This window comes from Lepus europaeus, chromosome 10 (genome assembly GCF_033115175.1).
Source record: "Lepus europaeus isolate LE1 chromosome 10, mLepTim1.pri, whole genome shotgun sequence".
Taxonomy (NCBI): domain Eukaryota; kingdom Metazoa; phylum Chordata; class Mammalia; order Lagomorpha; family Leporidae; genus Lepus; species Lepus europaeus.
This window is the reverse complement of record NC_084836.1, coordinates 57,194,693-57,219,162: the sequence shown is the minus strand read 5'-3', so window position 1 is coordinate 57,219,162 and position 24,470 is coordinate 57,194,693. Positions and strand designations below refer to the sequence as shown.

Sequence of the window (24,470 nt, the reverse complement as noted above, 5' to 3'; positions counted from 1 at the left end):
TCTAAACAGGATCAAAGCCTCATAACAGTCTTGCAGCCAGGAACATGTACATGTGTATGTGTGTGTCCTTATGTGCTGTGTTCTCTAGACGTGTCACTCATTTTAAAGACAAAGTGATATGCTGGTTTGCCTCACCCCCAACATCAGCAATAGAAATGGATTTCCATGGAAATATCAGATTTAGGACCACTACAATCCGTTTATCAGCACATATTTGAGGAGAAGGAGAAATAATATTAAAGGCGAAGTTTTATTATTTTTTTAAAGATTTATTTATTTATTTGAAAGACAGAGTTACAGAGAGGCAGAGAGAAAGGGAGAGAGAGAGAGAGAGAGAGAGATCTTCCATCCGCTGTTTGATTCCTCAAATGGCTGCAATGGTCTGAGCTGCGCCAATCCAAAGCCGGGAACCAGGAGCTTCTTCTGGTCTCCCATGCTGGTGCAGGGGCCCAAGGATTTGAGCCATCTTCCACTGCTTTCCCAGGCCATAGCAGAGAGCTAGATCAGAAGTGGAGCAGCTGGGTCTCGAACTGGTGCCCATGTGGGATGCTGGCACTGTAGACCAGGGCTTTAACCTGCTGTGCCACAGCAAGTTCTAAAATGCAGTTTTAAAGGAGGACAATATCAAATGCAAAGTTTTAAAAGAGGACAATATCACGCCCCTCATACAGAGAGCAGAGATGCAACAGCCAATTCAGAGGAGAAGCTAAATAACCATCCATTTATTTGTAGTAAAGGAATGACAAAATGAATTTATAGTCATATTCTACCAGCATTCAACCACTTTACCTTACTGTGGGTAATATTTATTTTTGTATAGAATGCTATCCTTTCTCTACAAGTAAACTTGTATCTGCAGAGTTGTCCAAAAGTCCAAAGTCCATACATGTATACGCTCCTGTAGGACTATATCATTAACGGAAGCTCCAGCATTCCATTGGCAGATTATCAAGGAACTCTTGTGCCATTCCAAAGTCTTTTGTTTTTCCTGTCCAGTTTTTAAAAAGTGCCTCTGTTTTGCTTTGCTATGAATTTCTGTTTCTGTTCGGCAGTGACAGCCCATACAGTGAGCACGGTACGTTGGAGGAAGTGGACCAGGATGCTGGTACAGAGCCCCACACCAGCGAAGATGGTATGTCCTGGACTCACGCTATTATAAACACCAGGCTCTGTGTCCTTATTCTTAAGCAATTACGTACATTAGAAATTCCATAGACATAAAAGTATATTTGTAAAGTACACACAAGGTATAAAGAATGATGTTCCTTGAACAACCATGGAACTACAACCAAGTTTAAGAAAAAAGATGTCCTTACCCTTGAACTTCCCATATCTCACCACCTTACTTACCTTTGCAGGGATAACCAGTATATATTTGTGTTGCTGAGTTCTTGTTTCGTTTTCCATTTTCTTTACTTTCCTGTAAATGCAATCATCCCATATATATTTTTCATGAGTTTTTTCTACTTGAGTAATGTTAGAAATAATAAGATACAATGATGTTTTCTGCACTTAGAAGGCATTTTTAATGTGAGAGCGTCCATCTTTGTGACATAGCTCTCAAAAGTCTGAACCCCACCCCCGCCACCAGCCTTTCTTTGGTCCTGGATTTTCCTTTTGATTCCCTCTGTGGCTCATTCCCTTCTCACTGCTTTCTCCGAGTGTTCCCTCGCCTTTCTCAGTGGCAGGGAAAGCCGAGACAAGACCAGTCTTCCAGACACCAACCTCATTGCCAAGCGTTCCTGTCTGTCCTTCTTACCCTTGACTGTGAGAGGGGAGCTTTGGGGCATGCTCTGTGTTTGAGATAACAAGTGGATCAGAGTCACCCAAGTTTCAGGAAAGAAAAGCATTGCTTATAAAAGACAAATATTCTCCCAGCAATCTCTAAAGTCTTGTAACTAAATTAACTAGAACATTTTCTTTTTGACCACTCTGGTATCATATTTTCTTTTCTCTATCATCGTGTCACCAGCTGTTTTTCCAAAAACAAGGCTGTCAACAGAATCTTACAACCCATCTTCTGAAAGGGTTGTAAGAAACAGAGCTAATAGGAAAAGTGTCATGGACAGCAAGGTCCCAAACAAAGTGTGATGGCCAGCATTTCATATAAAACACCAAGACGTGCAAATATAAGACCTGGCAACAAGGGGCAGCCAAGAAATCAGCTCTGCTGAATTTTCTTCCCCTTTGCACAAAATCGTAACAGCCATGCAGGAAAACTAACCAATTGTGGTTTTGTTATTATTGATGGCAGCAGTAGAAACAGTCTGCAAAGACTCTTCAGGACCCATAAGGCCTGTGCAGCTTTCCCTAGGAAAGGTGTGGATGGATTTGCTATGCAGTGGCTAGCCTACCGTGTGTAAAGAGCTATGGATTGACACTGCACAGTGAGATAGCTCTCAGAGGAGAAGACAGACTCAAAATAATGAAATCACTGAGATTTACTAGTTGATGTAGTAGGATTACCAATAAAATGTTCTTCTAATTGATTGGGTTGTTCCTTCATGACCTGTCTGCATTTGAATGAAACAGGCAGAGTCTTAGAAGCATGTTGCTATTTTTTAAAACGAGTAAGAGATGATTACCGTAGAGATCATCAGGATGAAGTTGTGATAAAATATGAATATAGCTGAAGTCCTAAGTCGCCCAGTGCCAGCATGACAGTGTGTGATTGAATGGCATTAAAGAACATCAGTCATTTTCATTTCCCTCTGACAAACTATACATAGACTGTGTATTATATCATGGACTGGTATCTTTTTTTTTTTTAAGTTAAGACCAGTCATGGCCAGCACCGCGGCTCAATAGGCTAATCCTTCACCTGCGGCGCCGGCACACCGGGTTCTAGTCCCAGTCGGGGCGCTGGATTCTGTCCCGGTTGCTCCTCTTCCAGTCCAGCTCCCTGCTGTGGCCTGGGAGTGCAGTGGAGGATGGCCCAAGTCCTTGGGCCCTGCACCTGCATGGGAGACCAGGAGAAACACCTGGCTCCTGGCTTCGGATCAGTGCAGTGCGCCCGCCGCAACGGCCATTGGGGGGTGAACCAACAGAAACAGGAAGACCTTTCTCTCTGTCTCTCTCTCTCACTGTCCACTCTGCCTGTCAAAAAAAAAAAAAAAAAAAAAAAGGCCAGTCGTGTGTGTGTGTGTGTGTGTTCACACAGGAATTTGCAAGTTGTGTCGTAAAGTTATTTTTACTAAATTACTATGTCTTCATTCCTCCATGGATGTGTGTATTTCTGTCCCCCAGGAAGAACAGGGCTAAAATTTTGGTACCTGCCATCTCATATCAACAGGATTTATTACCTGCCAAATTTAAAACAAACTATAATCATTATCTTTAAATGTAAGGTTACAACCCTCCCCCTTATGAAACAGGGCTGGGTATTTAATGAAACTGTTATTTATTGTTTAATACAATACAATTTTAGGGGGAATACCAGAGTCTTAACAGGACCTAGAAATTACACGTGGTTGCTAAAGAACTTAAACTGTTGCTTTACAGATTATTCTTAGACCTGTACACATTGCTAAGAAATGTACTGTAAAGAGATGATAGTGTTGTGGTCCTGAGATATGAAATGTCATTCACCTCAAACATTAGTCACTAGCAAAAAGATGGGCCATGTTTTGTCTTTATTTAAAGTATTTAGCTGAAATTTACCCAGGCCCTTTATATAAGGTGAAACCTAGCATTTCAGCACGTGTGTTGGATTTGCTGCTTTTGACTCAGATGTCCCAGAGAGTTTTGAATGTATCAAGCCCAGCTGTCAAAGCAAGAATTTCTCATGCAGTTATTAGATAGAAGCAAAAGAGATATTAAAGGGATTGCAGCAAACTTGGGAAACAGTCAACTTTTAAATGGGCAAGTTTGTTACCAAAAGAAATAGAAGAATTTCTAACAGGAATTTCTGACAGACCAGTAGATTTTAATCTACCATGTGTGCCCTTATTCTCACGTATGTGGAAACTAACACGTGCTCAGTCTCTAGCCAATGAACTACTGCTCATTGCATAGACATCTGTAGGACTGCACCTCTTCCCTCGGGTCTTTTTCAGTTCTGTTTTTCATTAGGAGCTTACTCACCTATGTCGGCAGAGGTGAAGAAACAGTCATGGTGGGTAAGAGTGCGAAAGATCTCAACATCTCAAAGGGCTGTGTGCAATCGGCTGAATCATAAAATACTCTTGAAGCTCCAGAGTTTGTCTTGTTTGTTTCTAATATTTGTGATCAGAATTAGATAAGGGCTGATTTCCAATTCTACACCAAGACTTCAATATCTTTTTGGCTTTTTTTTTTTTTAAGATATTTATTTGAAACTCAGAGTTACAGATAGGGAGAGGCAAAGGCAGAAAGAGAAACAGAAGTCTTCCATCCGTGGGTTCGCTGCCCAGATGGTCACAACACCAGGGCTATGCCAGGCCAAAGTTAGGAACTTCATCCGGATCTCCCATGTGGGTGCAGGGGCCCAAGCACTTGGGCCATCTTCTGCTGCTTTTCCAGATCAGCAGGGAGCTGGATCAGAAGCGGAGCAGCCAGGAATCACACCAGCACCCGTGTGGGATGCCAGTGCTATAGGTGGCAGCTTTACCTACTATGCCACAGCACTGGCCCCTCAATATTTTTTAATTAACTCTTTTATTTGGAGATCACAGTGGACTTATATACAGTTCTAATAAAAACACAGAGGCACTGCATGCACCCTTCTCCCGTTTTTCTCTTGACAATAATGACTGACATGACTGTAGGATAGTATCACAACCAGGAAGTTGGCATTGACATGGTCCTGCCCCCGTGTCCACATATCACCAGTCTTATATGCATGCCTGTGTGTGTTTACTTAGTTCTATACAGTTTTGTCCTGTGTATACGTTTGTGTGACTCAACCACAGTCCAGACCAAGCAGAGTTCCAGTACAAGGACCCTTCTTACCACTCTTTATAAAGCCACAGCCTCTTCCCTTCTTTGTCCTCCCCACTCCCACCCTCTGGGAACCACTATTTTCCATCTCTATAATTATGTCATTTGAAGCATGATATGCAGCTGGAATAATATAGCATGTAACCTTTTGGGGATTGGCCCCTTTTTTTTTCCACTCACAATATAACCTTGAAAATCTGTTGATCTCCAGAAAATACAATTTTCAAATGGAGTCCTTTAATTTGGATAGAGGGCAGTCTAATTTTGTTGCTGATAATAGAGTAAAAAATTATCACTAATGTTGATGGTAGCTTGAAGATCTGATAGTGCCCAATCACTATGAGAAAATGAAATATATTCAAACAGTATTTACTTGGATTTTTAAAAGCAAGCTAATAAGGCAGAAACTTCCTAGTGTTTTATGGGATGATTTTTTTTTCCACATTATAAATGGTTAAGAACATATTGCAAGGAAACTCCATCAATATCAAAAGAATAGTGGAGCAACCGTGGAGGATATTGCAACCCAAGGAGAGAGTTTGTGTTGTATTCCAGTCTGTAATATTTTTTATTACACTGCCATTATATCTCTGGTAAGACTGTGGAAATTAAGAGCTAATGTTTGGATGTTCATGGCCTGAGAAGCTGATGACAGCAAGATAGCGTTTTTCTGCATCTCTCCCAGCAGCCTCTATATGCCCTGACCTGATGGGTGGTTTGTTAGCCTATTCCGACCGGCCATTCAAAGGGCCCTGTTTGCTTCTCAAGCTCCAGGTAGACATTTCAGAGAGTGCGTGCTGCCTTCCTAACCGCCCCATGACTCCCTCCTCTGGTGTGTTCTCTGTAGAGTGTGAGCCAATAGAAGCAATAGCCAAGTTTGACTACGTTGGACGATCTGCCAGAGAGCTGACCTTCAAGAAAGGCGCCTCACTGCTGCTGTACCACCGCGCCTCCGAGGACTGGTGGGAAGGCCGACACAACGGGGTCGACGGGCTTGTGCCCCACCAGTACATAGTGGTGCAGGATATGTGAGTGATCCCCACTTCCAGCGCCGGGGTGAGGAAAGCTCAGCAGAGGCCACAGAGGCCGGGCTTCCTAGCTGGCCATCCTTCTTCACCTAGCTCGGTGACCTTGCTAATAGTACTTTGGGACCCCAGGTTTCCATTTCCCAAACCCTTAACGAGTTTGGAACTAAAACTACTGGGAAACATCTTTTTGAAGCCTCTGGGTTTTTAGCGAAATAACTTAAACAGAAAATAGCTTTCACAGAGGAAATGCACTGCTAATTCCAGAGCAGAGCTGCTCTGTTCTTCATGTCTTTCAACTCCAAGTTCCCAAGGGTGAAGCCACTGACCTCAAGTCTAAGGGAATCCTCGCTAGGGATTTTTCACGTTTTTTAACTTCGCTAATGAGAAAACTGTCATTTCAACAGTATCTAAAGACATTAAGTAAAAGACACAGGTTACAAAATGAACATAGTGTTACCTCTAGTTTCTTTTTAGATTTATTTGTCTGAGAGGGAGCGATCTTTCATCTGCAGGGTCACTCCCTCAGTGACCACAAGGGCTGAGCATGGGCCTTGCAAAGAGGCATGGGCCGAGCAAAAATCAAGAACTGGGCACTCCATCCTGGTCTCGCATTTGAGTAGCAGGGGCCCAAGAAGTTGAGCCATCGTCTGCTGCCTCCCCAGGTGCATGAGCAGGAAGCTGGATATAATCTAGCACTCCAGTATGGGATGCCCACATCACAAATGGCATCCCACTGCAAAACACCTTTTTTTTTGGCTCCAGTGTTTCCTGAGTACAGTATTTCACAGTGCATTACCAATGGAAGAAAAACTTTTTAAAGGAAAGAAGTCTAATACACGAAATATATACAGTGTCTGATTCAGCCTAATTTAAAATGTTAAAGTTTGTATCCCAGAGTCCAAGAAGTACTATGTATGTGTAAACAAACAGGCAGTTATGTATCTAAAGTACCTAATCACGGGTGAGTGTGTGGCAGGGCAGGTGAGTCTCCACACCCACATCCCATATCTAAGTGCCTGGTTCAATTCCTGGCTATTCCGCTTCCTGCTAATTCACAGCTGGGAGGCAGCAGGTGATGGCTCAAGTACTTGGGATCCCTGCCTCCCATGTGGGAAACCTAGACAGGGTCCTGGGCTCCTGGCTTCAGCCTGGCCCAATCCTAGTCACTGGGGCTTTGGAGGGTGAACCAGCACATGGGCGATCTCTCTTCAGCTCTTTCTCTATCTCTCTGCCTTTCAAATAAAATGAAAAATATTTTTAAATAATGTACCTAACCTTATAGATGTCTATAATATAAATACTAGGCACACCCTCATAGAGGTATATCCCAGACATAGAGGGAAAAAAAGGGGCTGGAATAAAATATCCTAAAATCCTAATAGTCGTTCTAATATATGCTATATTATAGGTGATTGTTATTTCACTCCTTTTTTTATGTATCTAGAAGTTTTAACTTACCTACAGTAAAATCGCATTATTTTTGTAATGAAAACAGCGTGTGTTGTGTGTTGCATCTGCAAATGCCATCACTTTTCAATCGCATTCATCTCACAGTGGACCCTCACTCCTGACTCTCCTGTTCCAGGGATGATGCATTTTCAGACACTCTGAGCCAAAAAGCCGACAGTGAAGCCAGCAGTGGGCCGGTCACCGAGGACAAGTCTTCGTCCAAGGACATGAGCTCCCCGACGGACCGGCACTCTGACGGCTACTTGGCCAGGTAGGTGGAATCAGCTCACTGGGCTCCCAAGCCTCCAGTTCCCACAAGAGCCACCATGCATTACCCCATGCAATGACCTCGCCTATGTTCTCTGTCTGTGGATGTCTAGACAAAGGAAAAGAGGAGAGCCGCCCCCTCCAGGAAGGCGTCCTGGCAGGACCAGTGATGGCCACTGCCCCCTCCACCCGCCACATGCTCTTTCCAACTCCTCAGTTGACCTGGGTTCCCCAAGCCTGGCCAGTCACCCCCGGGGCCTGCTGCAGAACCGTGGCCTCAACAACGACAGTCCCGAGAGGAGGCGCCGCCCCGGCCACGGCAGCCTGACCAACATCAGCCGGCACGACTCCCTCAAGAAGATCGACAGCCCTCCTATCAGGAGGTCCACGTCATCAGGGCAGTACACAAGCTTCAATGACCACAAGCCCCTGGACCCAGAGACAATTGCTCAGGTACAGTGCTTTTAATGGATGATTGCATTTTAAGTATCCAGGCAGGCTGTAGGGTGAAGGATGTACCTTCTGCTGCTGCAGTTTGATATCGAGCCCACTGAAAACAACAGAAATGACGTTAGCCCATCCTTTTTTATAAAAGATTTATTCATTTTAAAGGCAGAGGTACAGAGAGGGGGAAGAGACAGAGATCCTCAATCTGCTGGTTTGCTCCTAAATTGGCCGCAGCAGCCGGAGCTGGGCCAATCAGAAGCCAGGAGCTTCCTCCAGGTTTCCCACAGGGATGCAGGGGCCCAAGCACTTGGGCCATCCTCTGCTGCTTTCCCAGGTGTATTAGCAGGGAGCTGGAATAGAAGCAGAGCAGCCAGGACCCAAACTGGCACCCCTTTGGGATGCCCACACTGCAGACGGCAGCTTAACCTGCTGTGCCATAGCACCAACCCCAACCGCTTCTTTACATTAAGGCCTGGCTCTCAGTGTCTTTTGAAGAACCATTTGTTCCTGAAAGGGCCCAGGTGTATCAGGTTCACAGCAATTTGAACAGAGACAGGGCAGAAAGAAAGGTAGGACTTGGAACATTGAAAGCCAGGAAATTATTGAAAAAGACGACCAAGGAAAGAATGGCCCTCTCAGATGCTAAACGCGTCCAAAGCTAGTGAGACAGGCAAGCGGGTGGAACACAAGGAGGCCCCATAATCAGAAAGGCCTGGGTATGCGGCAAAGATGATACTTTCTGTTTAGGACGTGGCGGGTCAGTTCGTAATACTGCAGTCAGTAACGGTGAACTGTTTGAAGAACAGTGGCTCTGGCTCCTGCGTGCCCTCCCGCCCCATCCATGGCTCTGTCCCCAGCCAGACCACACAGGGGACCGCTGCAGCATCTTCCGCTGATTAGAATTCTCTAAGCAGAAGTGAAAGAGTAGCGATGGCTGTTCTGCGTCTTGGCTCTCTGGTGCTTTGTACGCATGACAGAGGAGGTGCGTAGATTCAGGGCTCGCCCTTCAGTTCTGCACGCCACCTTCCAGCTGTCACTGAGGCGGAGAGAAAGCAAGCAGATGAAAAAATAACAGAGGAGTGAAACCAACATGGGGAAGTATGAAAGATGGATTATTTTTAATAAAAAGCACCCAAGGAGACCCGCCCTGGTGTGGTAGGACACTCAAAATAGCTTCAAAGTCTAACTGAAAAGAATGTTGGCGAGCAGATTAGATTATGTGAAGAGTTTCATGTGTTTTTTTAAAAAAATTAAATTTTAAACAGACAACAGCTTCTCAGCCAACATCAAAAAGAGGGCTGAGGCCGGCGCCGTGCCTCAACAGGCTAATCCTCCGCCTTGCGGTGCCGGCACACCGGGTTCTAGTCCCGGTTGGGGCGCCGGGCTCTATCCCGGTTGCCCCTCTTCCAGGCCAGCTCTCTGCTATGGCCCGGGAGTGCAGTGGAGGATGGCCCAAGTGCTTGGGCCCTGCACCCGCAAGGGAGACCAGGAGAAGCACCTGGCTCCTGGCTTCGGATCAGCGAGATGCACTGTCCTCAGCGGCCACTGGAGGGTGAACCAACGGCAAAGGAAGACCTTCCTCTCTGTCTCTCTCTCACTATCCACTCTGCCTGTCAAATAAAAAAAAAAAAAAAGAGGGCTGAATGATCCCCACCTTGTATGAATATACCACATTCTGACAGTTATCAAATAAAAGTTTGCATAACTATATTTACAGCAATACTGATATACACATTTCTTTGCTTTTTGTTTTTTTAAATGGGGGCACATGCTGTATTTGTCTCTCTGGGCCTGGTTATTTCACTCACCACGTTGCATCCATTTTGCTGCAAATGGTAGAATTTCATTTTTTATAGCTGAATAATGTTCTATTGTGTATATATGCCACATTTCCTTTATCCATTCATCTGATGATGGACACCTGGTTGGTTCTAAATTTTGACTGTTGTGAACAATGTTGCTATAAACATGGTAGTGCAGGTATCTCTTTGATACATTGTGTTCAGGTGTTTTGGATATATACCCAGTAGTGGAATTGCTAGATCCTATGGCAAGTCTAATTCTAGTTTAAGAAATCTCCACACTGTTTTGCCCAGTGATTGCATTAATTTACATTCCCACCAACAGTGTATAAGTATTCCCCTTTCTCCACATCCTTGCCAGCATTTGTTACTCTCTGTGTTTTAGATTTTAGCCATTCTGACAAGAGTGAGGTAATATCTAATTGTGGTTTTGCTTTGTACTTCCCTGATGACCATTGATGTTGAGCATTTTTTCATACAGTTGTTAGCCTTTTTTTTTTTTTTTTTTTTGACAGGCAGAGTGGATAGTGAGAGAGAGAGACAGAGAGAAAGGTCTTCCTTTTTGCCGCTGGTTCACCCTCCAATGGCCGCTGCAGCCAGCGCATCTCGCTGATCCAAAGCCAGGAGCCAGGTGCTTCTCCTGGTCTCCCATGTGGGTGCAGGGCCCAAGGACTTGGGCCATCCTCCACTGCCTTCCCGGGCCATAGCAGAGAGCTGGCCTGGAAGAGGGGCAACCGGGATAGAATCCGGTGCCCCAACCGGGACTAGAACCCGGTGTGCCGGCGCCGCAAGGCAGAGGATTATCCTGTTAAGCCACAGCGCCGGCCTAAACGCTACTTTTTTAAACTAATATTTTGTAATTATTCCTTCAGTATCTGAAATCAATTGATGACATGCTTAATTTGAAAATGTAAAGCTCTAAATAAAAGTCAAAGGAAATAAGTATTAAAATAATTTAATATACTTCAGTTCATTATTAACACTAAAAGACAAATGTAGTGAAATATTTTCACCTACTTGCAGAATTTCTGTAGAAGCAAAAATCAAAAATGCACCTTGATAGAGTATTAAGTTAATAGACATAACTAGACTCACATTACATGAAAAGTGTTCCCATTAGCCATGTGGCTTTTCCAAATTGGTAGACAACCCTTAGTCATGCAGTTGCAATGAAAGAATAATTTATATAGTAGTTGCATTCCTGGAAAATATTTCACTATTTAAAAAAAGATTTTGCCTTTATATATTGTTAGCCTAAATAACAGAGAAAGATCTTCCAAAGAATAATATTTGGGAATGGCAGAACATTACAGTGGGATCTGTGTGCCATAATAAACTGGGAGCACAAAGAGGCGGAGACTCGGGAAGTTTTTAAAGGTGAAGATTACATATTTTGAAATAAAATTCCTTGGCTATGCAGATTAACAACAAGGGTGGTGCCTGTCCAAGGTTGAACAGACAGTTCCTGAGCAGATGTCCTTGTAGAACTATTTTTGTGAAAGGTTGCTGTGGCCTTGGTGCAAAGTTCTGGTCTGGCAGAACTAGTTCTTGCTATCAGGCATACGTGTGTGTACTGCGCCCTTCATCATCTCCCAACGTGCTTGCTTTCTTGATTGATTAGGGCTTGCCGTAAGCGAGTCCATTGTGATTCTGAAAACTTTCATAATGTGGGGGGCACAAAAGAGGAGTGATATCAGCAAGACGGTCAGAGTTACCTGTTGCTTGTCCGCCTTGTCCAAAAGAGGCCATGCCAAAGAACAACTGTAATCTGGAATAACAAGGAGTTTGCTGGCGAGCAGCAGAGAAGGGGCAGGATCCCTGTGGAGCATGAAAATTCCAGATCGCACCAGAGAGTGTAGAGTACGGCACCCTGACTCTCCCACACTGTCAGCCCCACCCATATGAACTACAAGCTTTACGGGGACAAGGGAAGTTGGAGATCTCCAACAGTCCCCACTGCCACTGCAGACAGTCTCACAGGGACCAAACACCATTTACAGAGTTGTCCAGATTTCCCATGGTTGTATTGTCATGTAGTAGGAGCCCACATTGTACACACACACACACACACACGTAAGGTGCTAGGGCTCAGTGCCATCCTAAACTGGACCCACTGCTAGAATTCATTCCATCCTGGAGGCCAGAAGCTATAGTGTGTCTCCATTCTTTAGACTCCGTCATCATTCTACCATATTCATAGGAAGGGTTTCAACACCATGACCTCAGCTGCTCAGAACCTAGGCCCCACAGAAGGGCTGAGACTCTGTCTTCCCAACTCATGTGGCAATCCTTCTAGGAAATAAGCACGTATGCACAGAGGGACAGCCAACACACAGCGGAATCACCTGTTAGCTAGCCAGATAACAGCCCTGGCCCACAGGAGATGCTACACAGCACATGCACCCACCTAAATGACCCCCAACAAGTCAGCCAGGAAGCCACCCTCTCCCAGCCAAACCATGCCATGCCCCCACAGTCACGCCTACAGCCTTGGACTACGGACATGACCACAGACATAACTAACAAGGACTAAAGCTGAAGAAACTGCACAGAGACCTCACTACTGCATCTACCCAGAATCAAAGCTAAGACCCCATATCCATACCCAACTGAAATATAAGAAAAGTCCTTTCACGGAAAAATTTTTTTAAAAAATCCATAAACCCAGAAAAGGTGACTATTGCATTAGATGTGCAGATATCAACACTGTCAAACAAGAAACCTGAAAGGAATCCAACAGCCTCAACAGAACACAATAATTATCTAGTAGCAGCCCCCAAAATAAAGGAAATTTATGAAATCCATGAAAAAGATTCAAAATAATTGCCTTAAAAAAGTTCAGTATGATATAGGAGAATACAGATTTTTTTTTAAATATCTTGGAACTAAAGAATTCTATGAGTGAAATTTTTTTAAAAAGCCATAGTCCAGCAATAGACTAAAGCAGAAGAAATAATTTCTAAACTTGAAAATGGATCTTTTGAATTAAACAGAGGAAAATAATGAAGACAGCAAAGCATGCCTATAGGACCTTTGGGACATCATTAAGTGAACACATAAATATTTACACTACTTGAGTTCCAGAGGGAGAAGAAACAAAAAGATACAGAAAACATGTTTAGTGAATAAAATAGAGCAAAACTTTCTAAGTCTTAGAAATGATTTGGACATCCATATCCATGAACCTCAAAGAACCCCAAGTAGACTCAACCCAAAGAGCTTCTCTCCAAGGCACATTAGTGTCAAGTTGTTAAAAAGCCAACGATATAGAGAATTCTGAAAGGAAAAGAGAAGAATGCCAAGTTATATATAAGAGAATCTCTATTAGACTACCAGCAGAAATCTTATATATCAAGAAAGAATGGAATTAACATTCTGCCAGCAAGAATACTATACCCAGAAAAGTAACACTTCAGATATGAAAGAGGAAGTCTTTCTTAGATAAGCAAAACAGAGGGTACTCATCAATACTAGACTAAGTTTACAAGAAATGCTTAAGGCAGTCCTAGAACAAGAAGCCCAAGAACAGAAACTACCATCATGAAAACACAAGTGTAAAACTCATTGGTAGTAGACACACAAATGAGAAAGAGAAAGGAATCAAACTTTATCATGTCTGAAAGCTGCCATACACAAAGATAAACAATAAGAGAGGAAGAAAGGAACAAAGAATATGTAAGAGGAGGCTAACACTAATAACCTTGAGTGTAAACAGGTTAAGTTCCCCAGTTAAAAAAATATAGACTAGTTCAATGAATTAAAAACACAAAAGGACCCAACTGTGTGCTGCAAGAAACTCACCTCACTGGTAAAGAAAAAAAAATACAGACCACACCAACAGAGGATACGCTGTGAGTATCCTATCAGACAAAGCAGACTCTGTAGAAAACTGTAAAAGTAGACATTGAAGATCAGTACATAATCATAAGAGGATAAATTCAGCAAAAGGTGAAATAATTACATATGTAGCCAACCCTGGTCCACTCTAACATATGAAGTTCATATTAGATCTACAAGGAGAGAGATATATATAATACTTGGGAAATCTAATTCACCACTTTCATCAATGGACAGATCATCCAGACAGAAAATCAGCTTTTCTAAAAGTGAGCATAGCAGGTATTTACAGAACATTTTACGTAAGGGCTGCAGATTACACACTTTTCATCAGCACATGGAACATTAGCCCAGGTTGCCGTATGTTAACCCACAGAAAAAGACCGGCAGGTTTTTTTTAATGAAATGATATCAGTTATCTTCTCTGAACACAAAGGAATAAAATTAGAAACCAACAACAAGGAGCTATGGAAATCATAGCAATACAAGGAAATTAAACAACCTGCTTTGGAACTACCAGGGAGACAACACAGAAATGAAGTCTTTAAATTTCTTAAATTAAAACAGAAACATACAAAAACCTATGGAATGAAGCAAAGGCAGTACTAAGAAATTTATAGCAATAAACATCAAAAAAGTATATTTCAAATGAATATGCACCATGATCATGAGATTTTTTCCCACAGATCCAAGAATGTTTCACCATAAAAAAAATCAATAAGAATGATACTGAAAGAATGAAGGATAAAACCACATGACCATCTCAATACATGTAGAAAGAACATTCAACAAAATTCAACATCTCCTGAAAAAACTTCAACAAATGAGACTTAGAAGAAACATATCTCAACATAATTAAGGCCACAGAGAAGAAATCCACAGCCAACACCATACTGAATGGGGAAAACCTGTGTTTATTCTAAGATTTTTGACAAAAGAATACCCACTTTTATCATTCTTTTTCAACATAGTACTCAAAGTCCTGGACAAAACTAGGCAAGACAGAGAAAGAAAGGTCATTCAAGTTAGAAAAGAAGTCAAACTTTCTTTTTGCAGATATCATCTTACATATGGAGAAACTTGAACACCCCACTGAAAAACCCTTAAAACTGATAAACAGCTGGAGTAAAGTTGCAAAGATATGATCAACAAAGATCAATAGCATTTCTATGTATACACTAAAAATACACAAAATGAACTAGCCAAAAAGACACCAAGGTAGTATGTTGTTTATATTAGCTATTTTAAAAATGAAATACCTAGGAATAATTTAAGGAGGTGAAAGAACTCTACAATGAAAATCATAAAACACTGCTGAAAGACACTGAAAGAGACACAAAAAATGGGAAAACATCCAATGTTTATAGACTAAAAAAATCAATATTGTAAAAATATCTACACCATCCAAAACAGTCTACAGACTCAATACGATCCCTAACAAAGTATCAATAACATTCTTCATAGAAATAGAAGAAAGCACTCTCAAACTCCCATGGGGCCACCAAAGACCCCAGATAGCCAAAGCAGTCTTCAGCAACAAGGACAAAGCTGAAGACATCACAATACCTGATCTCAAAACACACTTCAAAGCTCTAGTAGCCAAAATAGCACTGCACTAGCATGAAGAGACACATATAGACCAATGAAACAGAATAGAGGCCCTAGAAATAAATCAGTGTATTTACAGCCAACAGATTGTGAACAGAGATGCCAAAAACATACTAGGAGAAAGACCATTCTCTTTAATAAATAGTCCTTGGAATACTGGATGTTCATATGCACGGAGATGAAACTCTCTCTCTGTCACCGCATACAACAGTCAGCTTAAAATGAATCGAAGGTTTGAATGTAAGACCTGAAACTGTGTCACTACTAGAAGGAAACCTGTAGCAAATGCTTCAGGACATTCATCTACAAAGATAGGTTTTGGATATGAAGCTAAAAGTACAGGCGCAAAAACAAAAACTGATAAATGGAATTGTATCGAAGTAAAAAGCTTCTGCACAGCCAAAGGGTGCAGTAACACCCTGCAGAATGGAAAAAAATGCAAACTGCTCCTCTGACAAGAGATTGTTACACAGAATATTCAAGGAACTGAATACAATAGCAAAAAATAAAAAAATAATTCGATTTTAAAATGGGCAAATGACCTGAACCAAATGGCCAACAAGTACAAGAAAAAAATACTCAACATCTCTCATCATCAGGGAAACACAGATCAAAACCACAATGAGATATCACATCACCCCAGTTAGAATGGCAATCCTCAAAAAGACAAAAAATAACAGATGGTAGTTAAGATGCAGATAAAAGCAAACTTTCATGCACTGTTGACAGAATATGATTTAATATAGCCACTGTGGAAAACAGTATCAAAGTTCCTCAAAAAACTGGAAATCAAACTATCATATTATCTAGCAATTCCACTAGATATATATATACACAAAGGAAATGAGTATTTTAGAGATATCTGTATTCCCATGTTTTTTGCAGCACTTGTCACAATAGCAAAGATATAAAATCAACTAAGATATCCATGAATGGGTAAATGAACAAAGAAAATGTAGTATATATACACACATGCATAAAAGAATATTATTCAGCCATAGAAAATAACTAAATCCTGTCCTGTGTCACAGTGTGGATAGAATTAGCAGACCTGTTGAGTGAACCTTACACAGAAAGACAAACCTCATGTTCTCATGTGTAGAAACTAAGAAGGTTTATCAAATGGAATTAGAGGATGCAATAGTGGTTGGCAGAGTTGAAGAGAGAATGGTTAATGGGTACAGAGCTGCATTCGGCTAGGAGGAATAACTTCTTGACTTTCTATAGCACAGTGTGATAACTGGTTGACAACTTATAATTATGTATTTCAAAATAGCTGGTGGAGAATATTTTGAAAGTTTCCAATACCAAGAAATGATAAGTGTTTGAGATAAGGGATATGTCTCAAACTCTGGCCTGCCTCATCACATATTTTATTCAGGAACTGAAATATATCATGCTGTACCCCATACATGTGTACAATTGTTACGTGTCAATTTAAAAGTTTTGTTATTAGTTTTACATTTTTTATTTAATTTACTTGAAAGGCAGAGAGAGCAGGCTCCCTTCCACTGGTTCACTTCCACAAATGCCTGCAACCGCTGGGACTGGGCCAGCCAAAGCCAGGATCTGGGAACTCAGCTAAAGGTTCCCATGAGGGCAGCAGGAGCCAAACTGCTTGAGCCAGCACCTGCTGCCTCCCAAGGTGCACATTAGCAGGGAGCTGCAAAAAGGTCAGGACTCTAACCCAATATTCTGATCTGGGACGTAGGAGTCCCAAGCTGTGGCTCAAGCACTTGGTCAAATGCCTAAACCCCCCAAAATATTTATTTTTAATGAAGTTAGGAGAGCAGGCAGTTAGCCTACCGGTGAAGATTCCCACACCCTATACTGAAGTGCTGGAGTTTAATTCCTGCCTGCAGTTCTTCACTCCTGCTTCCTGCTAATATAGACCTTGGAAAGCAGCAGTGATGGTTCAAGTAAGCGTGCTCCTGCCATCCAAATGGGAGACCTGGAATTCCTGGCGCCTGGCTTTGGCTTGGGCCTACCCCTGGCCATTGTGGGCATTTGGGGAGTGAATCAGTCAGAAGCCCTCTCTGTCCATCTCTCTCTCCTTCTCTCAAATAAATATAATTTTTAAGATGTAAAAAGTTAAAAGATTCTAGGCTAAGGTTATTATACAAGAGGTCTTCAGAAAGTTTGTAGAATACGCATATTATGAAAAAGCTACACACGTATTTCAAAATATTTTGCAGTGAAATAAACTTGCATTTTAAATCTACTTTTCCCTGAGCTTTTTGAAATACCTTTATGAATGAAATTTTCACTTACCTAGAGAAAATTCCAACGTTGAGCAAGATGCGGGAAAATTCATTGCATGTCAACTATCTGGGGCACTAGTGCGACAGGCTGTATGTCTGGCCTCTGCCCACAATCCTTCTGCATCCTTGTGACACTAAAGGTGGCACCCAGAATGGGCGTGCAGCTGGTTCAGGGGAAGACTTAAGCTCAATTTTCCAGAATTTTCAGAAGTTAACCAAGTGCATAGTAAGTGCTCAAAAATTTGTTAAGCATGATTCTTTGTTACTATTCATATTTGCTTATTGAGAAATTAGTGTAGCACCTAAACTTAAGCTGTTATCCTAAGTTGAACTAGAATTCCTAACCACTAACTCAGTGCCAGTGGAGACCATCAGATGGTTACCTCGAGCCTTAGAATGGCAAGCACTTGATATATGGCTCCCTGAACCATTACAACTTGATCTCTTGAAAATTTAGAGTCAAGACAACCAAATCTGACATCATATGTACACTCATAATATCTAATAACTGTGACTTTAAAATATTCATACTCTTTGCTGGTTTGTTTGCTTTGAAGTGAAATATCTAGGTAGACTTCGGTACCTTCGTGTGAATTACCACGTGTCATTTCCATCTTTCTGATTGTGTCTCAACAGGACATCGAAGAGACGATGAACACCGCTTTGAATGAGCTCCGAGAACTGGAGCGACAGAGTACAGCAAAGCACGCCCCGGATGTGGTGCTGGACACCTTGGAACAAGTGAAAAACTCTCCCACGCCAGCCACCTCCACGGAATCTCTCAGCCCTTTGCACAGCGTTGCCCTCAGGAGCGCAGAGCCTCAGATCCGACGTAGCACTAGCTCCTCCAGTGACACGATGAGTACTTTCAAGCCCATGGTGGCACCCAGAATGGGCGTGCAGCTGAAGCCCCCAGCCCTTAGGCCAAAACCTGCTGTTCTTCCAAAAACAAATCCTACCATAGGACCTGCCCCACCTTCCCAGGGTCCGACAGACAAGTCTTGCACGATGTGAAAACCAGCTGGGCAAGGTCGGAAGGGGAGGCGATTTTAAAAAGCAAATGGATCAGGGACAAAAGTCCATGATGCGTAACTTTGCTTAGTTTTGTGCTTATGACTGGAGATCGTTTGGCTTTTCTATGTTGTCAAATGTCATGTCTGAGACTAGCTAAATTAACACGGGCATTTGTATTTTGTAATTTTTTTTAAATAACTGGACAAATCTTACGTCATTTTAAAGACAATAGAAACACTTAGACTTACTTGAAAAAAAAATCCAATGCTGCACCACTTGTAATGAAGGCAACACCGCTCTCTGCATCGTACAGCGCTTCAGACTTAGTGTAGCTCAGGTGAGTCAGAGACGTCTTGGTCCGAAGGCCGGAGAATCCCAGTTCCAGGTTCTGGAGGGGATAATCAGCGCCAGCTTGTGGCCCTCAGGGTAATGGCTGAGAAGTGGCGAAAGCTGCCATTGTTTGGCAACTGACTGAACACCTCTGATTGCACACGGAGCTGGGGCCCGGCTCCTGCTAAAAGCTTGCAGATGTCACGGTGGCACGTGCCCAGTGCGACCCTAAGCCCATGGCACGAATGTGTTGGATCACTGCCTTTCCTAACAGCCGCTGCCCAGGTCTAGGTTAAAGGCTCAGTGGAAGGGGGTAGAATCTCTGCAGTTATTGCTGGAACTGGACCTAGGAAAGGAGTGGGGAAGACACTGGCCCCAAAGCTATGGACATTGCTCCATCCGTAAACACTATCAAGCCCCAGAGCTTTCCAAGTCCAGCCCTTGCACTTAGAAAGGACTGGAATAGTTTAATCTTAAGGATTTTTCTGGTTACTCAATGCCACAAACTCCTTCAAGGGTCTGTTGCACAATAACTGCCTAGCAGATATTTCTAAATCCCTGTGGAAGTGGAGAAGCTGCAGCCGAGTCTCTGGTTCACTCAGTGCTCTGCTCCACGTTCCTTGTTTCCTTTAGACATGCCACAAGAGCCTGATGGTGCCAACTTTGAAACCCCAGGGTCCTTGCCCTGTGTCTTGAGCTGGCTGGGGTACTATACAGAGCCAACCTGGGAAGATTACCTGTGGGTCCAGGATGGTTTCCTCCCGATTTTGTACCTTGGGACCTTGACATTCTTTCAGTTTTTCTTTGGCAATGTGGTCTCTGCGTAACTCGCACAGTCAGCTGGGCTCATTATTCCTCAGCTGGGACCATCATTCTCTGGCATGCTAGCACATAGACGATCTTTCGGTGGCCCGTATTTGCACTGTAGTTTCCCTTTCTTAAAACGTTTGCTTCCCATTCATTTATCCTTGGCTAAGATACAAACACCATTATCCTACCAGCAGTGGCTGGTATCATCTATAGCCCTAAAAGCATTTTACTGTTCTATCATCAAACTTCCTTGATGAAGAAACTTAGAAAAAAATTAAAAAAAAAAAAAAAGGATGGCTCAGAATGAACTCCTATGGACCATCATTGATTTCTTTCTGGTTGGGTTTCAGATTCGAAGTCTGTTGCCTCCCCAGCCGAGTGGACTTGACTTCATGAGCCCATTGGTAACTACATTGTGCAGAAAGGGATTAGGCTGTGTACCCAAGACCATTACTTTCATAGCTACCTATTTGCCAGTCTAATTTTTCTCCTACAGAAAAATATTGAGACATGGTTATCTTTCAAAGTCATACCTCCAAGTTCTCAAAACCATCCTTTTTTACCCACTTTGGGGCCGGGGGTAGATGGACCAGCTCAGCATCCTCTCCAACCCTGGATCATTTCTCTTGAGCTGTAGTTGTCCTTATGCACCTTTGTACACCATGGATTGCCAGCCAGAAATGAGCTTTGAACAGCCCTAACTTTTAGATAATCCTCCCAAACTCCCTAGGAAGTTTAAATTTCGCAAGTAACCCCCTAGCTCTTTAAAATAATAAAGATTCTTAAGAATCATTTTCCTTCTTTGATTGCAAAGTGAGATGTTCAAGTATCAAAAGAATAGAAGCATCTTGCATTTTTCTCGTGTCTTTTTGAAGCTGTAACTTTAGCATTTCAGATCTCGCTACTACCAGCTCAGTTCTTTAGACTCCTCCCTGCAGTCTTTCTACTTGAGCTGGACCAAGGATTGCCTTCTGCCCCTCACAACAGGGCCCTCTGGGGCCTTGCATGGCAGAGGGCATGCTGCTGTAGCCCTCCAGAGCCCCAGAGGCTGTGCCTTCTTTCAGGAAACAGCTCCTAATACACCCAGCACTCCCTTACTGTACTGTTCTCTATCTTTTCTCCCTCTACTCCTGTGGTCACCTGGAGGCTTTCTCATTTCAGTTGCAAGCAAAGGGTGTGGCGTCAGAATGAGCAAGGACTTAGTAAGGACTTAGCAGTTCTCGTTGCTTTGTTGAGTCAAAGTCTTCAGATTCCGAGGACATGACGAGGTGGCCACCACACAAAAGGTCCAGAATAGCACCCAGCAAAGTTCAGTCAAAGCTGCAGCAGCTCAGAAGCCTCACCGGTTCACAGCCTTTACGGTGGCAGGTGCAGCACCCAGAGGGGTGGTGGAAAGGGAGATGGAAGAAAGAATCAGCCCTGGAGATGTGATGTGATGCCCCAGTTTTAGGGTCTTAGCAGTCTTCATGTGTGGTCTGGGAAGAGGTCATTTCGATGATGGATAAATTATGGTTCTACAAAGATCACCTGACTGCACTCACACAAGAGTATGTATTCACAGCCGGTATCACACACACATGTTCATGTCCTATCCACAGAACTCACTCAAGTAGATTTACCAAGCCGGGCTTTCGGTTTGGGTCAGGGGTTTGGGGAATGGATTGCCATGATAGAGGAAGGTACTCAGTACACATTTTCTGATGAGTGTTGTGTCAGCCGCTTCAACCTTTTGAGGGGTGCTTTCTAGAGCTCCACGTTCACGTTTGGTGTCAGCATCAGCATTTGCCAGATTTCCACGTCTTCACGCGATGTAATCTGACTTTGGTGCCCCTTGAGCCAGCCATAGAGTATTCTCCGCAGGGCCCCAGTTAGCCTACGACAATGGTCACAAACACTTCGCAACAGATAGAGCACCCCAAGGGTCAAGTTGTATCACTTAAGAGTTTGTACGTTTGCTCTTCCCAAAATGGGGTTATAATTTTAATTAAAAAAAAAAAAGGAGTAGGTAGATAGTGGTATCCTTAGTATTTAGGAATGACATAGCCTCTGGAGTCTACCAGCTGAGGAAACTTTAATCTTATCATTACAGCCTCCAAAATCCAAAGCTAAAGAGCCTAGGCCTCTGTGAGGGATTTGGAAGACTACAGGCCTTGGGATGGAGCTTGACAATTCCTCATCACAGCGTTGAGAGGCTATGGAGCAGGAAACATGCTTGGACTCTCTTGCTTTCAGTTATTCACCACAAAGGACCTAAGAGTCAGATCAGCTTAGAACCGAAGGCTCTGCCCTTGTGTAGCTGCAGCCACATTACGCCAGGAAATCCCCTGAGCTGAGCCCAGTCTCCAGCTGGGCTGGAGTTTTGGCCTTGGTGCAGGGTGATGGGCATAGCCTCATGAGATCAGGAAAACAAGCTGGAATTGGAGCTTTCACTTACCCTAGTATACTTTATTTAAAAAAAAAAAATAGTCTATGTGGTATAATCAAGATGGGTACCTGTATCTTTCAATTACGTAGGGAATTTTGTATGTTTAAATAATTGTACTGGGTTCAATAATGCTTATCTTAGAAACTGTTTAGTAAAAGAAAATATATAAACCGTGCGTTTGTGAATGCCCCCCTTAGAGCATTCATCCAAGTTCAATGTGTAGTGCGATGGTTATTATAGTTACTTAAGTATAGTAAGTGGCTGTGTAACAGGAGAGACTGCTATTTACCTACATACCCACGGGTAACTCCTGCCCACGTAATTAAATCAGTATTGTCCTTTCCTGTCGGTTTGATCAATTGCAGTTCTGGTAGCTTCCTGCTTGTGACTGTCACCTAATTGTGTCAATGTACATCTGTAGTATGTACATGTGAAAGTGCCTTTCTATTTTAGAGGAGTTTTAGCCTGGCTCTTGTACTGTCGCCCCATTCTCTGCCCAGCCCGCCTCTGCCTCCCCTAACTCTCGCTGCCCACTGGGGTGTTTTGAAATTCGCCCCCTTCTCCCAGCTGCGTCTCCACCCCCACCTTCCCGTGCCTCAGTGCTGGGTGGTCGGTGGTGGCCCGTTCTCCAAGCGTGTCCGCCATCAGACTGTCTCGTCTCCGTAGACGTGGCTTGCGTTCCTCCCTCTTGCAGTGAGCCCCCGTGTGCTCCCTTCCACGCCCCGCTCACGTGCTGCCGACTGCCATCTTGTCGCCACGCTCTGTACTGCCTCTTACCATGACGTTCCCGCCTCTCGGAGGCGAAATTAAAGGGGAATCCTTTTACAGTTCTGGAAGAAGAAGAAAAAAGCTTTGTTCTGTTGTGACAATGCACTTTTCTGTACAGTACTGTACATTTTGGCATGTACCATTTCAGGCTTCAGTATATGGTCAGGTTTGTTCTTCACGGTGTATCTTTATAATAAAATAGTTCTGGCTGCCCCTTGTCTGTTTCCAATTTGGTATGATTCTCCATGGCATCTTGAGTTGGGTTGCGTTGTGAAACGTTTTCCCTTCTTAAAATAAAAACTGTGCGTTTGAAAAGGACGCAGCACGCACAGGGCTGTGTCCCTGTAGCAGTGGTTTTTCAGAGTGGTGGTTTGGGGACTCGTGTGTGGTAAAACACACGAGGAGAGCCGTCACTCAGAGGAGCCTCCTAAATACACACCACCTTGCAATTAAGCCTTTGTGAAGTCCTTTTAAAAAATATTTTATTTATTTGAGAGGTAGAGTTACAGACAGTGAGAGGGAGAGATAGAGAGAAAGGCCCTCCATCTGCTGGTTCACTCCCCAAATTGCCGCTACAGCTGGAGCTGCGCCGATCCGAAGCCAGGAGCTTCTTCCCTGTCTCCCACGTGGGTGCAAGGGCCCAAGGACTTGGGCCATCTTCTACTGGTTTCCCAGGCCATAGCAGAGAACTAAATTGGAAGAGAAGCAGCCAGCACTAGAACCAGCGCCCATATGGGATGCTGTTGCCACAGGCAGAGGATTAACCTACTGCGCCACAGCACAGGCCCCGAGAGTCCTCTTTGGATGATAAACCTGGTCAACTGAATCCCTTTGTTTAAATATAAAAGGAAAGCTGACTCTTGGAGTCCAGCAATAGTTAATAAACAGTTTTGTAAAACACTATTAGCCTAGTGCTAGATTGAATATTCCCCAGAATGACATATAAATCAAAAGAAAGACTTATTGAAATGTTGTACAACGTACACAGAAAGCACACAAATCTTTGGGGTAATAGTTTTTCACACAGTTTTACACTCATGCAGCCACCATCCAAATTAAGAAATAGCACATTAACAGCCTCCAAGAAGCCACTGCACTGTGCCTTAAATATATATGTGTGTGTGTGTGTGCATATATATATATATATTTATATATATATATTTGAAAGAATTACAGAGGAAGAGACAAAGATCTTCCATCTGGTGGTTCACTTTCTAAATGGCCACAGCCTCCAGGGTTGGACAGATTGGAAGCCAGGAGCATCTTCCAGGTCTCCCACGTGGGTGCAGGGGCACAAACACTTGGGCCATCCTCTACTGCTTTCCCAGGTGCATTATCAGAGGGCTGGATCAGAGGTAGAACAGCTGGGACTTGAACTAGCACCCATAGGGGACGCTGGCATCACAGGCAGTGGCTTTACCCCTCCACCACAGCACCAGTCCCTGCAGTGTGCCTCTCCAAAGGTAACAGATCCCGATGAATCCACCAGGGGCTCATTTTGTCTGCA

General features: G+C 43.3%; 1 protein-coding gene across 6 annotated transcripts in view; it reads left to right on the top strand.

Moving 5' to 3' along the window:
• The window catches only part of SRGAP1 (SLIT-ROBO Rho GTPase activating protein 1), a 319,573-nt gene extending 298,258 nt beyond the window's left edge, over positions 1–21,315 (top strand). For all 6 annotated transcript variants that reach the window (XM_062203307.1, XM_062203305.1, XM_062203303.1 and 3 more), the window contains exons 18-22: positions 1,053–1,132; positions 5,765–5,945; positions 7,531–7,665; positions 7,775–8,114; positions 18,253–21,315. In XM_062203307.1, coding sequence (XP_062059291.1) covers positions 1,053–1,132; positions 5,765–5,945; positions 7,531–7,665; positions 7,775–8,114; positions 18,253–18,630 — 1,114 coding nt within the window. In that variant the 3' untranslated portion in view covers positions 18,631–21,315. The remainder of the gene's footprint in view (positions 1–1,052; positions 1,133–5,764; positions 5,946–7,530; positions 7,666–7,774; positions 8,115–18,252) is intronic.
• The last annotated feature ends 3,155 nt before the right edge of the window (positions 21,316–24,470 follow it).